The sequence below is a fragment of the Protopterus annectens genome, chromosome 11.part0 (genome assembly GCF_019279795.1).
Source record: "Protopterus annectens isolate FY-2018-M chromosome 11.part0, PAN1.0, whole genome shotgun sequence".
NCBI classification, from domain to species: Eukaryota; Metazoa; Chordata; order Ceratodontiformes; family Protopteridae; genus Protopterus; species Protopterus annectens.
Window position 1 is genome coordinate 1,159,201,397 of NC_056745.1, and position 15,357 is coordinate 1,159,216,753.

General features: G+C 38.6%; 1 protein-coding gene across 1 annotated transcript in view; it reads left to right on the forward strand.

The window, feature by feature from the left end:
* Positions 1-15,357, forward strand: part of LOC122815758 (kininogen-2-like) — a 340,159-nt gene that overhangs the window by 137,426 nt on the left and 187,376 nt on the right. Inside the window, exon 3 of the mRNA XM_044088520.1 lies at positions 5,952-6,054. Coding sequence (XP_043944455.1) covers positions 5,952-6,054 — 103 coding nt within the window. The remainder of the gene's footprint in view (positions 1-5,951; positions 6,055-15,357) is intronic.

Here is a 15,357-nt window from a genome sequence, read left to right on the forward strand (position 1 = left end):
AAATCTTGCGGACTCCCTTGGTTGCAAGGGCATATCTGGCAAGTTTTTAAGTGTAATTTTAGTAAGGATTTGAAGTGTGTGCAAGAAGTTACAGAGGTAATTGAGGATGGGAGGAAGTTCCAGAGTTTGGCTATAGTGCAGGAGAATAATGCTTCTCCAGCAGAGATATTGGTTCTTGTGACCTGTAGGAGGATTTTGTGACTGGATCTTAGTGGTCTCATGGTTATGTAGGGTTGGAGTAGATTCTGGAGAGATGGGACTTTTAGTGGTTGGTTTATTAGTTTGTGGGCGAGTGCGAGTTGGTACCATTGAAGTAGGTGGGAGAGCTCTAGCCAGCCCAGTTCTGCTAGTGAGAGACAATGATGAGTACGTTAGGAAGCCCCTGTGGCAAATTTGGAAATTTTGTTATAGCAGGTTTTGAACTTATTTAGGTTGTATTGTCTAAGATTAGTAAATATTGGAGAGGCATAGAGTAGGGTAGAGATAAGATGAGAATTTGCTACTGAAATTTTAGCTGCTTTGGTAAGTAGTTGCTGGTTTCTATATAATGCTCCTAGTTTTTTGTGCACTTTTTTAATGGTCACGGAAATGTGAATGTCAAAGTTCAGTTTATTGTCTATTTCTACTCCTAGTAATTTGGTGTGTTCTGTAGGATGGATGGTGGTGTTGTCTTTTGCTGTGATGTTAAAGTGAGAGCTGTCTAGGGTAAGTTTGGTGGGTTAGAAGATTAGTAATTTTATTTTGTTTGGGTTGAGTATTAGTTGGGCATCGGATAAGCAAATTTCAATAGAGGAAAATGCTTCCTGTGTGACTTTTTGCAGTTTGGGTAGGAAGTGGTCTGTGCAGATCATGGTTGAGTCATCTGCACATTGTATGAGTGTGCCATGTGTTGTGGCTGAGGCCAGATTATTGGTGAAAATAGAGAAGAGTAGGGGTCCCAGGATGGACCCTTGGGGAACCCCTATGGAGACTGGTAGTAGCGGGGATAGGTCATCCTGCCAAACAACTGCTTGTTGGCGGTCATATAGGTAACTCTGAAACCAGTTGATGACTGGTTGAGAGAAGGATAGGTTATTGAGAAGAGAGATGAGTTATTTGTGTGGGACCATGTCAAAAGCTTTAGAGAGGTCTAGGAAGGTAGCTGAGGAGAGATAACCTACATTTTTATTTTGCAGGATAGTGTTAGAGAAAGAGAAAGAGAGTAAGGTGGTGGTGGTGCTATGGTTAGGTTGGAATCCATGTTGTGTGCTGGAGAGGAGTTTGTTAGCAAGGAGGTGATCTGAGACTTGAGAATGAATGCATATCTCTAGCATTTTGGAGAGTGTCGAGAGAATAGCTATGGGGCGGTAATTGGTTAGATCTAAAACTGAACTTGGTGTTATATGTTGGTAGGAAGTTGAATCCATTTTTGTATCAGTTTAAATCTTTTATCAAAGATTGATTTGATTTTGTTCAGAAAATTATTAATTTGATTTTTGATGATTTGAGCTTACTGTTTGGTATGAATGTTAATGTTGCAAATATTGTGATTTCTCAACAGGAAGGTAAATATGGTGTTGATGAGATTTTAAAGACTCTGAGTAATTACATTAAAGATTAAACTGATACTTTTTTTTTACAAATTATTTTAGGAAGCAATTATTTAATGTTTGGTAGGAGATATTTTCAATACATTTCTGATTGTAGCTATGGGGCACACGTGGACACACATCTGGCAAATTTAGACATGACTAAATGTAAAACAGAGTTTGTGTTTCAGTCCAGGTTCTCCTGCCACAATATGTTTTATTGACATTATATTGATGACTTATCTTTGTGTAGTGAAATGTTTATTTATTTTTTTTATTTTACATTTGTTGACCGGGATAGTCTGACTGGATACATGTCCATTTTCAGCAGAGGCCCAGGGAGAAAAGCTCCAGTCATAAATACAAGAATATTTCAGATTGACAATACAACATTTTACAGATTCCTTACAGTTTTACATTCAATAATGGATAGAACACATCACTCAGTCAACACCTATATGTCGGTATTTTACAGATTCTGTATAGAATTACATTCAAAAGGTAAAACACATCGCTCAGTCACATATAATAATACCATACTAGTAGGATTTTGTAACAAAATGTCCTCAATGGGCACAGTTGAGGGGGAAGGAGTTAGTTGGGAGTAGAGCAGGGACATAGCCATCGTGTTTTGAAGTATTGTATAAGACTTTTCTTAAATTGAGCTAGAGAGAGATTAGAGGTTAGGGCGGTGGGAAGTGAGTTCCATAGTTTACCAACAGAGTTAGCAAACAGAATCCCCAGCTGAGTTGTTAATTTTGAAAGTATATACTAACATTTTGTTGAATGGCTGAAGGGTTTTGTGGTTCTGGTAGGGGGTGATAAGGTTTCTAAGTACTGGTGTATTTTCAGGTTGGTAGAGGGTCTTAAAGGCGACTATTAATTGGTTGATCTGTAGTAGTTTGGGAAATTCCAGCCACCGTAGTTGTTTGAGGTTAAGACAGTGGTGAGTTCTATAGGCTGACCCAGTGGCAAGTCCAGCAATGTGATTATAGCAGCTCGAGAGTTTGTTCAGGTCAGTCTTACACAAGTTTGTGAATAAGGAAGAGGCGTTAAGTAGAGTGGAGATTAGAAGAGTATGGGCAATGACAGTCCTAGTTAGGGGAGTTAAGAAGGGTTTAATCTTGTATAGCGAGCCAAGTTTTTTATTTACTGCTTTAATAATATGGTTAACGTGCAAATCAAACTTAAGGTTTTACACCTACGAGCTTGGTAGCGAGAACAGGGGAAATTATAGTGCTGTTGTTCGATTTTATGGTGAAGCTTGGCATGGTAGACCTGCAAGTAGGAGAGAACAGCAGCAGCTTAGTTTTATTAGGATTTAATAGAAGATGATGATTAAGGAGCCACTTTTCAACTGTATTAAAAACAGTTTGGGATAAAGACTGCAGCTCTGTTGGGGAGGCGGCTGAGCATATTAGAAATGAGTCATCAGCAAACTGAATACAATTTGCATTTGGGATGACCTTGTACAGATCGTGGATAAAGATTGAAAATAGGAGAGGTCCTAAGATAGAGCCCTGGGGGACTCCAAGGGTAATAGGTAGGAGGATAGATAGGCTGTTCTTCCATAGGCCAGTCTGTTGTCTACCATTCAGGTAAGATTGAAACCATTGGGTTACCTGGTTGTCTAGGGAAATAGTTTCCAGTGTTTGTATTAGTAGTTGGTGGTTAACCATGTTGAAGGCCTTGGAGAGATCAAGAAAGAGGGCAGAGGAAAGTTGGTTATTGTTATGGTTTTGATTTATTACATTAGAAAAGGAGAGGAGGGCAGTGGTGGTACTGTGGTGGGATCCAAAACCATGTTGAGAGTGGGTCAGGAGCTTGTATTTGATGAGATAGTTCAGAAATTGTTTATGGATACATTTCTCCATAATTTTGGCTAGTGGTGACAAAATAGTTATGGGTCTGTAATTTGAGAGTTCGGTAGAGCTGCCCCCTTTATGTAGTGGGGTTACATCGGAGATCTTCCAGATGGAGGGGACAGTAGCTTCAGATGTAGTTCTATTGATAAGTATGGAGATTGGGTAGGCTATAGCATCGGCCGCTTTTTGCAAATACTCTGCTGGGAGGAGATCAGCAGACAGGGTAGTTGGTTTTAGTTTCTTAATCAATGTGGAGACTGGTTGAAAGTTGAAGGTGAGATGAGAACTGGGCAGCGTGGTAATTGGACTTGAGCAACTGGGGGATAACTGACTGGTTAGTTGCTGGATAGTTTCTGTGAAGAAATTGTTGAAGGCATTTGTTACCTCTGCTGGAGATTTTTGGTTGGTACTTCAGGGGGTAGAGGTGATGGATTTGCCTGGTTGGAGAAGTTTATTTATGCCTGGCCAAAACTTCTGAGGTTTGTTATGGTGTTTTTGTTGTAGGTGGCAGTAATAGTTTTTTTATCAGTCATAACAGATTTTTTGTATCATTCCTCAGCTGTCTGTATTTAATTTTATCTATGGGGGATTTAGTGGCTCTCCAAGTGGCCCAAGCCTTATTTCTAAGTGAGATTTTTTTTGTCTGGTTTCTACTGAAAGCCATGGGGCAGTTATTGCTTTAGTTCTTATTGATTGCGCTGGTGCGTGGGAATCAAGGATGGCTAGGAATTTGCTATTGAAGTAATTTACAGCCTCTCAAGTGGTAGATGTTTTAGGACTGACCAATTACACCATTTCAGATCATTTTGGAAGTTAGTGGGGTTGAAGTTTTTCTTGTTCCTAATTGTTTTATAAGTGGGTAGATTTGGGATGTCGGCCTTTTGCCTGATTATATAGGTGAGAAAGTGATGACTTATATCATCAGGCAGAGTCCCAGATTTGTACATATGGGGATGACTATTAATAAGTATCCAGTCTAGGGTACTTCCTTTATTGTTGGGTTTACTTATCCTAGTGGCTGTGGATATTACCTGTGTGAATCCATGTAGATTTACATGGTGAATAGGGGGTTCTGAGGAACAAGTGTTCCAGTCTATGTTAAAGTCACCAAGAACAATGTTTTTTGGGGGTAGTTGCTTGACAGCCAGCATAGTATATCTTCTAGAACATGTATGTTATTACCTGGGGGGATATAGACACAATGTGGATGGTTTCAATGAATTCTTGGAACTCATTATCAACAGTGAAACAGTCTGTGTGGAAAGGGTAATTTCCAGATCTATGATATTCTTATTTCAGTTTGCTGCAAAAAGGCATCTAAATCATTTAAAGAAACTTTCAGCAAATTTTAAATGAAAATGTGAAGCATTATACTGTAGGCCTCAGAATTCCAGTCTTCAGAACAGACATATGTTTTCAAGCCACATGTTCCATGCCATTTGCATATTTGCTTTGTCTGTGCTGTATTCTGTTACTATTTCCTGCAGCACATTATGTTTTTTTTTTCCATCCATGATACAGAAATGCTTTTATGTCTTCCTGGAGTTCTTGTAAATTAAATAACATTTTTATATCTGTTCTAAATATTCTGAGACAATCCATGCACTTTTGATTTAGGAAATGAATTAGAAAATTATGATTTGCTTCCTAGTTATGTTTTATCTATATCCCAAATGTGATTAGAAACACCTGACCTCCAAGGTTAATCAGGATATTGTGATAATGATGAAGAAATAATGTGTACCTGTGAAATGACAGGAAGAAACTGAGGCATAGAACATAATACTACCCTTGGGGGAAGGATAGTCCTTTAATTAAGAAGGATGAACAAATAAAAAGGTACACTACAGGACAATGTGTAAAGCCGTCAGATTATTACAGTCTAACAACATTTAAATCATCTCTTGTTATATGATATGAGCACTGAAAACACAAAGAAAAGCAGAAAGGAGATGCAGCAGAAGTAGTGCATGTACAGGGGGAACTCAGGACAAATTAATATAAAATTCAAAAAAACTGCACATACACAATGCATAATGTATCAGTGCCTTAATAAATTACATAAAAAAAGGAATCACTAGCTGAGTATATAGGATATTAAAAATATCTCTGGGGAAACAAGTTTGAGATATCACTCGAGAACAGGCTAATAGTTGTTTAATCTTACTAAACAAGTAATAATTGCTTTACTGCTCTGTATACATACAAATAATTTATACAAAACAACTATATAACCATGACTTCATACCATAAATAGAATTACTTAGAGATGAAACAGCAGCAGATGCATGGAGACATTCATATGTATTTTAATGTCACTAGCTGTTTACAGGTGCCCTGGAAACCTTCAGATAGTTATGGCTCAATATATTTGGGAACAACTTACAGGCCAAATTAAACTGCAAATGACCTATAAACATAGGTTGAACTTGACTGTAAATAAACTGCCTGTGTTGCAAGAATAGCCTCAAATGACTTACTCAGTGCTTTGCATTTTGTTCTGTTTGTCATTCAATAGATTCTGGGTGTTTGTGAAGCTGAAGTACTTGCTGAACCAAATTCCAAATTTAAAGTGTTTCGGACTCCCCTGTGCAAACTACTTAAGCCTGTTATTGAAGAAGGTAAGGAAATGGACTGAACCATTGAGACTAATCTAAGTGCAGATTTAGTTGTTGTAATACCTGTTATTGGTTCAACAGCAAACATTTAGCACAGCAATTGAGTAGGTATATAGACTGTGACTGTGGTGCCATATAGGTATCATCCTCACATTTTCTATGAGTAATTTGTTTAATCTCTCAGTGCTGGAGATTACCATGCTTTGGAATGAAGTGAAACAGCACCAAAGAGTCAATAACCAACATAGGCTGGCACTGTTTCTCAGAATATGTGAATTAAAACTTTGATAGCTTCATTTTTATGGCAGTATTATGTTGAGTCCATTTGTATCTAGTTTATGGCAGATTACAGTATTTACACTGTAAACACTGGGCATACTCTTGTGGGGCTTGAAAAGTTTTAACACATACACTGTTGATGAAATACCTTTCACGAAAATAGTTTTGTTTAGGGTTGCTCTGATCTATTATAAGAGTAATTCTCAATGTATCTGCTTTCTGAAGATCTGCTCTCTACAGAAGTTAACAAGGACATTGCTTACACCTTGCCTTGCAGTAAGTGGACTCTGTATGCCCATGTGATAGTGGTGTCTTCTCACAAGATCCTATGAACCTGCCAGCAGATAGTGCTGCTGTGTGGTACTGTCAAGTGATTCATACATCAATCCTTTTCTATCTGTTAAGCAAATCATGTCTTCAGAATTTTATTTTTTTTCTATAAGGCTGAAATTCACAAGACTGGTCCATGCTTAAATTTCAGTAATCCTCTTTATAGTTTTAATAACTACATATAAGTGAGTTAACTCTGAGGCATAGACATTTAAAGCCCTGACTATGATTCAGGCTCACTGAGTATGACTAGGGGCTAGATTGTCTGTGTTGCAAGAATGACCTCACATGACATATTACTTTGCATTTTGTTCTGTTTGTCAATCAATAGATTCTGGGTGCTTGTGAAGTTGAAGTACTTGCTGAACCAAATTCCAAATTTAAAGTGTGGCGGACTGGAGTGAACAGTCAATGTTAGCTCATTCGTCAGATGGAGAGGGAAGAAGGTCTGGTTTGCAATCTGGGTGACACCTAGCAGGAGCACTAGGTGTTGCACCCTGGACCACAAATCTGTGAGCAAGGGCTACCTGCACACATGTATGTCATCAGAGGGAGCATGTGAAGGCACACTCCCTGCAGTCTGCAACCTAGAAGAAGAGCTCTGTCAGCCACTACAAGAGGGGATGCTCCAAAGAAAAGGGGAGGCTGCCCCTCTGGACTGGTATGCTGGCCCACTCCCTACTACTTGACTGTCTCTGTGATGACTGTGCCCTGGCCCAGCAATCAAGGATCCTCAATCCTCACCATTAACACCAGGGAGGTCATCTCCTAGAAAAGAGGAAAGGATAACTAATACACACAGTAAAGTACAATTTCCCTTAAGTGCACACAGAGATCACAGTCAGTCTGGGGCTGGTTGCTCCCTTGCTCACCAGGTCCCCAATAAGATTCCCCACTGGCACAGCTATAAGGTCCAGATCTCAGCCTAGCTGGGCAAGCTAAAATCTCCAGTACCCTCTCTGTCCAGCCAGTGCTTTGTGTCCCTGCCAAATAGCTGACACATCACACACACACTTTGAGATAAGTATTTATACTACTTCACAGACACTCTTGCCCATTTACCCAGACTATACAGTAGTAATTACTGCCACCACCCAACTAATAATATCAGCTAATAAAAGGCCCTTAAAAGGGTGTTCAGTTATTACTGTGCAATATTATTATCCAATGGTAGTATGACTAACAGTCAAGGCTTACTTTAGACTGGCCTATTACAATAACCTCTATAAATATGCAATGTACTCTAGAGCTTATCTCTACACAAACCAACCACAGGTAGAAGGTTTTAAAAATATTTAATAATAAAGAGTTAAAACACAAGACAAAACTACTACACCACAGAGATATCTAAGAGTTCAGAAATCACACAGAAACTTAAAATAATACAGTAGGACAGGTGTGATTTAAAAGAAAAATACCTAATTAATCTTTACTAGCTTTAACTATTCCTACAAGGAATCACAGTGCTAAAACTTTCATGTGAGCACAAGGCAGAGTGCTGATAACTTAGATGTCCAAAGTCAAAATGCTTCCAGTCTCTTGTGAGAAATAGTATTTAAACATTACTAACAAACATGTCTCTAAGGCCCTCCCAAATTACATAATTTTTGACACTTAGGTTTTCCCAGTATTCATACTGCATCGGCTTAACACCTGGTCTGAGACTTATAACAATAGAAGACATTTCACATGTATATTCTAACAGAAACTAGAGCAATAAAGCACATTCCACACATCTAAATTCTGGTCATAAACTTTTAAAGTTTGTTGTTATATATTTTGCAGTTCCACATTTCACAGTATTCTTTACATTCAAGAAACATGCCTGTATTTTACAGTTATTATCAAGAAAACATTCCTGTATTTTACATTTATTTACAAATGCCAAAATTACATATCAAATTCTATTTGACTAGGCTGGCAGCCTTCGCCCATCTCTCCCCAATCGTCACAGTCTCCATGGGGTATGAATGGAATAATAAGGCACAATGGTCAGGAATAAGTGAGTTGTAGATCTCTTGCCTTGGCAGAGATGCCTAGCCTTCACCCCCCCAAAATAGGAGCAATAGTGAAGTCATTGAACAGGTTCAGTGGGGAACAAATATGTACTCAACTTAGATATGTTCTTACTCAAATAAATTGTTTTTTTCATAAGATTTCTTTACAATAAGCCTGTTAATGATCGTAGATATGCAGCAGTTGTTTTGGAGACTTTCTGATTGTGTGGATCTCCTTTGTTCGCACTGCATTTACTCTTTATGACATAATCTGTAGCCATGTTAATTGCTATGTTACAAGACAAAGTGTGAGACTGAAAGTGGAGAAGCAAATGCTTTTGCTGATAGGTTTTAGACTGACTGCTAAGATATACTGTAATAAACTTTGAAACTGCACACATGGAAATGTGCTCTATTATAAACTTTAATGGTGAAAATACCATGTGTGCAGCTTATAAAGCAGCCACAGATGGCATTGCTGGGCAAGCTTATATTGCCAGTGGTCTGATGGAGGGTGGCTGGGTGGATGATGCATGGTTGTTATGGAACATCCAGATAGAGCAGGAGTCAGACTAGTGGCCCATGTACCAGCTGTGGCCCCAGAACAAGAAACAACCAGCCTGTAGAGCGGTTTTGAAATAACAGTGCATTGTGTCCTGTTATAAAGGACCAAAACTTACTTCTCATCTTAATATTATCTGCCACTGTAAAAGTGATTGCAGGGCTTCCTGACATTCCCGCAAAAAATCTTGGGTCTGTCATTTGTGAGCATCTTTGTGTGTGAGTTCCTCTAAGTTAAATAATTAGCTTAACTAGTCAAACATTCCTGTAGTGCCCGATGTTCCTGATGTCCTGTCATTACAGCAGTTTGTATCTTACATAGAAAGATAGTGGGCATGGGAACTACTAGGTTAGCAACTATTTTTATGAGTGTGTGTCTGTGTGTGTGTGCGTGTGTGCGTGTGTGCGTGTGTGCGTGCGCGTGTGTGTGTGTGTGTGTGTGTGTGTGTATGTTTGTATATATGTCCGCCTGCGACTGCATCCTGCTATTATATATAACTCAACCAAGGCAATGGCAGTTGCTACTAGGATGCTAACAACACTTTTAAAACAAGGATCATTTGTGCTGTTTGAAAAGTTCTATAAAGTCAATTGCTTTTTGCTACACTTGTGTATCAGTGTGTGCGTGTGTGTGTGTGTGTGTGTGTGTGTGTGTGTGTGTGTGTGTGTGTGTGTGTGTGTGTGTGTGTCTGTGTATGTCTGTATATGTAAATTTGACTGTGACCACTATGTTGCCTGTCTGCTATGTGTGTGTGTGTGTGTGTGTCTGTCCATTTCAAAGTGGCTTTTTTTTTCTTTCAAAAATATTTTTATTAGTTTTAAAACTTTTACAAAAAAGAAATGAAAATAAATACAAGATAAGGAACTTGTAAGGTACATCAAACCAAGAAAAATAAAGTAAAGTACATTCTAAATTAATACAAACAGTTAACAACAAGTTTTGATTTATAGACAAGCAGTTATTGTAACAAGTACCTTACTCCTGAACGGGTAAAACATTCACTAGGGTGCCCCAGAAAAACATAATACAAATAGAAATCAGGCCTCCCAAGAGGAGGATAACTTTAATCAGATAACATAATATTATATAAAGTATAAACTGTTAACTATTTTGGGGGTACACCACCTAAAGTAAACTATACATGTCCTAAAAACCTATTTACACCATATTTACAATATATTTACATCATGGATGTCAGAGGACCTCTCCGAATAAAATGACATAAGACAGTTACGGTCCAAAATTATTTGATAATGCAAACATTACAAAGTGGCTTTTTTAGAATGCTTGTTTGACTTTTTTTTTCGTCACCACTGATCTGGCCCTTGGCATGGTGGGCTCATCCTCATCTGGCCCTGAAACCACTATTATCAACAATGGTGCCTCGTAAGGCTACCAAGCATCCCCCTCTCCTCAACAAACATAATCCATGGGTTTGAAGTTTCTGTAGCGTTACATCCTTATCAGCAGGACTGAATATTTCTAACCACTACCACCACCCCCAACTTTGGTGGACATGCTTGCACCTAGGAAGAGAGGCAGCCATAGTTGCTAGCTGTGGGTGATGGGGAGCTTAAATGGCAGCATGAGTGTTGGCTCACAGGTGTGCATAGGTCATACAGGGTGATGGGCTATGCTGATGGGAGTTGCATGTTTGGACCCATTGTAGGTGTCTCTGTGGCAGACAACACACACACACACACACACACACACACACACACACACACACACACACACACACACACACACACACGATGAAAGGGGAGGGGGCAGTCGTGTTGTTGCAGGTTGCCATTCCAATGCTATAGCTTTAATATACATGTGCATTCTTTGCACAGTGAATACCTTCAGGCACATGTTGAAGGCCAGTATATAGTACAGATCATTCACAGTACTTTACTAACAGTGGTGTTACTACACAGTTTGCCCAGACAGATTCTCACATGCAGATGGCATCATATGGCAGAAAAGAGTTTGAGAAGAAGCAGATGTGAAATGGTGGGCTACCATCCTTCAGACACCACGGTACCTGTACATGTACATCGAGTACACAATCTATAATTACAGGTGCACATCAAAAGCAAGTACAGTACAGACACATAGGAGAATCAGAGTTACAGCAGTACTACTAAAGGCAGTTCCTAGGCACAGGGTCAAATATGTATGATATTGCTGAAATACATCATTATGTACCTCCTGTGGGATTTATACTGTGGACTTGCTGGTTCTGTGCTGGCAAACAGATATTGTGCTACTTGAGCACTGCTGCTGCTTTCTCACTTGGTATTTTAGATTCTAACATGGCAAATCAGCAGTTTAGATTATAAAGCTAGAATAATTTGCACTAATATATATATATATATATATATATATATATATATATATATATATATATATATGATAATCAGGTTAGATTCTGCCAATGTCACTAAATCTCTATGCTTCACAGAGTTGGAACAGTAAAATAAGCAGTGATGTATTCTGTTGCATACCACAAAAATATTGTACATGTCTGCTCCTGCAGATACCCTTTGCATGTACATGTGTTGCACTATGTAGAGACACTAAGATGCATAATGTGTGATTCAAAGTCCTGTGTAACAAGTGAATCACATGCTCTCATACTGATTTGGTGTATATGTTTGTGGAAATGGCTGCCACTGCTAGTGTCTCATGGAGATCTCCTGCCTGGTGCACCAAGGAGAGTAAAATAATGTTGTACCTCCTGCACAGCCAGTTCAGGGACTGGCTGCTGGGAAGTTATGCAGGTCCCTTCCATAAGGTGGATGCTTGGTATGACCTGGAAAAGCAGCTGACCAGGATGACTGGCATGCCCTGTACTGATGATCAGTGCAAGCACTGTTATGATGACCTACAGTGCTGATGGCCTGAAGATCTCTGGACATGGTAAGCAAAAATGAGGAAGGAATGCCCCCAATGGTATTGTTATTTTCTATTTCTACCATGTCTTTTCTATTATAGTTTAAAACGTTTTTCTTTTCAACTGTGTTTTTTTCTATTAAAGTTTAAAACTGTTTTATTTTCTTTTTGTCTTCATTATTAAGTTTAGTCACACTCCTCAAGGTTTAACACTGGTAATTATCTTTAAGAAAGTGTATATACCATGCTGTAAAGTTATGTGATTTTCAGTTATCATGAATGTGGGAGGCTTGAACCATGAAAACAAATTACAAACAAGCAAACTGTGATGCCCGTGCATTGGTCCACTAATCAAGGAGCCTCAATCCTCACCAGTAACACCAGTGAGGGGCGTCCACATTGGGAAGAATAACAAATACACACATAGTAAAGTACAATTTCCCTTAAGAGCACAGAGATCACAGTCTGGGGCTGGTCTCTCCCTTTCTCTCCAGATCCCCAAAAAGACTCCCCACTGGCACAGCTATAGTGTACAGATCTCAGCCGAGTAGTCAAGCCAAAACCTCCAGTGCCCTCTCTGTCCAACCAGTGCTTCATGTCCCTGCCCTAATAGCTGACACACACACACTTTGAGATTTGGTTTATATAGAAGCACACAGACACTCCTGGGGAAGGCTGGCACAGGTTCTCCAGCTATGCCCTGTCCTGCCAGGCTATAAGGTAGTAATCACTGCCACCAACTACTCTTATCAGCTACTAAAAAGGCCCTTACCAAAGGATGTCCAATTATTGCTGTGAAATATTATTATCCAAATAGTAAGTGGACAAACAACGAGGCTTATTGGAGTGGCTTTGTACAGTATCACCAAATACATGCAAGTACTCTAGAGCTTAAATTATCTCTACACAAAACAGCCATAGTTGAAAGGTTTAAAAATATTTAATAATAAATAATAAAAACACAAGACAAATCTTCTCAATTCAGCATAGTGCTAGTCAAGAGTTCAGAAATTAAAGGAAATGCTTAAAATAATACTGTAGACTAGTCTGACATAAATATAGAAAACAGCTAGACTAAATCTGACTAAATTCCTATCTAACTCTAAGAGGAATCACAGTTCTAAATAAACTTGCATGTAGAGCAAAAGCAGAGTACTGGTGAGTGATGTTCTTCAGACAAAATCCAAAATGCTCTGATTCTCTCTCTCGGAGAAAGTCTTAAAAATAATACATCACTGCTGACTCATTTTAGATTACATCATTCTTCTCTGGTTCCCAGTCTAACAGAAACTCAAGAGTTTTAACATTTCTTTGATCTTGCACCTAGCCAGGAAACTACAGCAATAATAGACATTATAAATGTAAAATCTAGCAATTAACTCTGGTCTAAAAACAAGAGAAGGAATTCCTCAATATAGCCATTATGTCTCCGAGCTTTGAGATCAGACATTCATACAATGCTTGATTTATCAGCTTTCTTCCAGCAGAGTGCACTGTGGTTACATTTTTGAAGTTCAACATTTAACACAGTTTTCTTACATTTAAGAGGACAAGCCTGTGGATTATATTCATATTTACAATGACATAGAATTATCTACAAAATTCTATCTAGCTAGGTTGGCAGCCTTCACATATCTTCACACAAACACACAAACAAAAAAATGAATAAATACATTTTTATTTGTTTAAACCTGAACTCATTGATGTTACTTACCTATAGGAAACCTTCTTCAACAAAGAAGAGGTAGTCTGATGAGAAGGTAGTGGTATAGCAATCACTCCAGCTAAGTCAAATAAGTCAGGCAAAATAAAACATGTTGCTGAGTGGATGGCTGATGTGGTACCTACAAAAGGTCTATCAGACAAGTGTGGCAGGCTGCTTGTTTTAGAAGTGAACATAACAGAACAATAACAAACATATCTTTGATTTAACGTAACCATTAATTGTTCAAGATGTAAATGACAAAATTCACCTGCATATATTGAAAGCCCCCCCCCAAAAAAAAACTGTTACCCATATATATATATATATTTTTACTGGTAATTGTAAAGTAACTTGGAATGGAGATGCTACTACATATGCACAATTATTAAAATGTGGTTACAATGATAAATGACCTTTGTGGTTACAATGATAAATGACCTATGTGGTTACAATGATAAATGACTTATGTGATTACAATGATAAATGGCCTATATGGTTACAATGATAAATGGCCTATATGAAGATTTAGGCGTACTTGACCTTAGGTAGACACCTTATCACCTTGAAAATGAATGTACCCATAAAATGACACCCAGGCTAGATGGCTAGAGTACTGGTTGGTTACCTTGCATTGTGAATGATAGATCAAAAGATGGAAGATAAGCCAGTTTTGTAATACCATTCTTTCTTTCCTACTTGCCTGAAGACCATAAAGCTGCTGCCATTGCTCATTCATTTATTTCACCTTCTGAGAACAATGCCTTAGTACAGATGTCTCTAACCCCACCATCTAGTGGTGATGTGGACACCTATGTCACAATAAGCACATCTTACACTCTCTCCTGATGTGAGTGAGGTCCTACACTCATACCCCATGTGAGCACCGTTACCAGACTGGGATCTCCAAAAAAGTCTGCACTTGCATAGGAGCAATTGGTTGAACAGTAATAACATTTCCCACCCCCACAGTGGACAAGCCAGTGCAAAGTATTCACTTCTACTGTCTGACACCTGAGACTCTGTTGGAACTCTAGTCATTCTGAGTAATTTTTGGTGTGGTTAGGGCTTTATTCCTCTACACCACACAGCCAGACAAATTATACTCTTTTTTTATATTACACTCCTGTGTCTCATTGAAACATTGATACTTCCTATTAGCTGCATTAGTTTGTGCACTCAGATAAAGTACAGCTCTTCTGTGCAAACACAAAATAAATACTCAATACAGGCATCATTTAACTGACCTCATTTCTCCTGTATGACACATCTAGCTGGCTTGATGTGTCAAGTGTTCCCTCTCACATGCTGATGGCTGCCTAAGAGCAGGCTGTAGTGTGGGCATTCATGGTTTCAGCAAGATATGTTATAGCAGCCATCAGCAAGCCATTTGTTGTTTTATTTATTTTATTTGTAGTAGTTCGACATTTTTTCAGTTTATATTCTATAAGAAACAAGGCTGACATAATAGTAAATAGGATTATCGTGCATTGATTTTGCTATCTGACTGCTTGACCTCTTGAGCATCCACCTTGACAACATCCTAATCACTAATC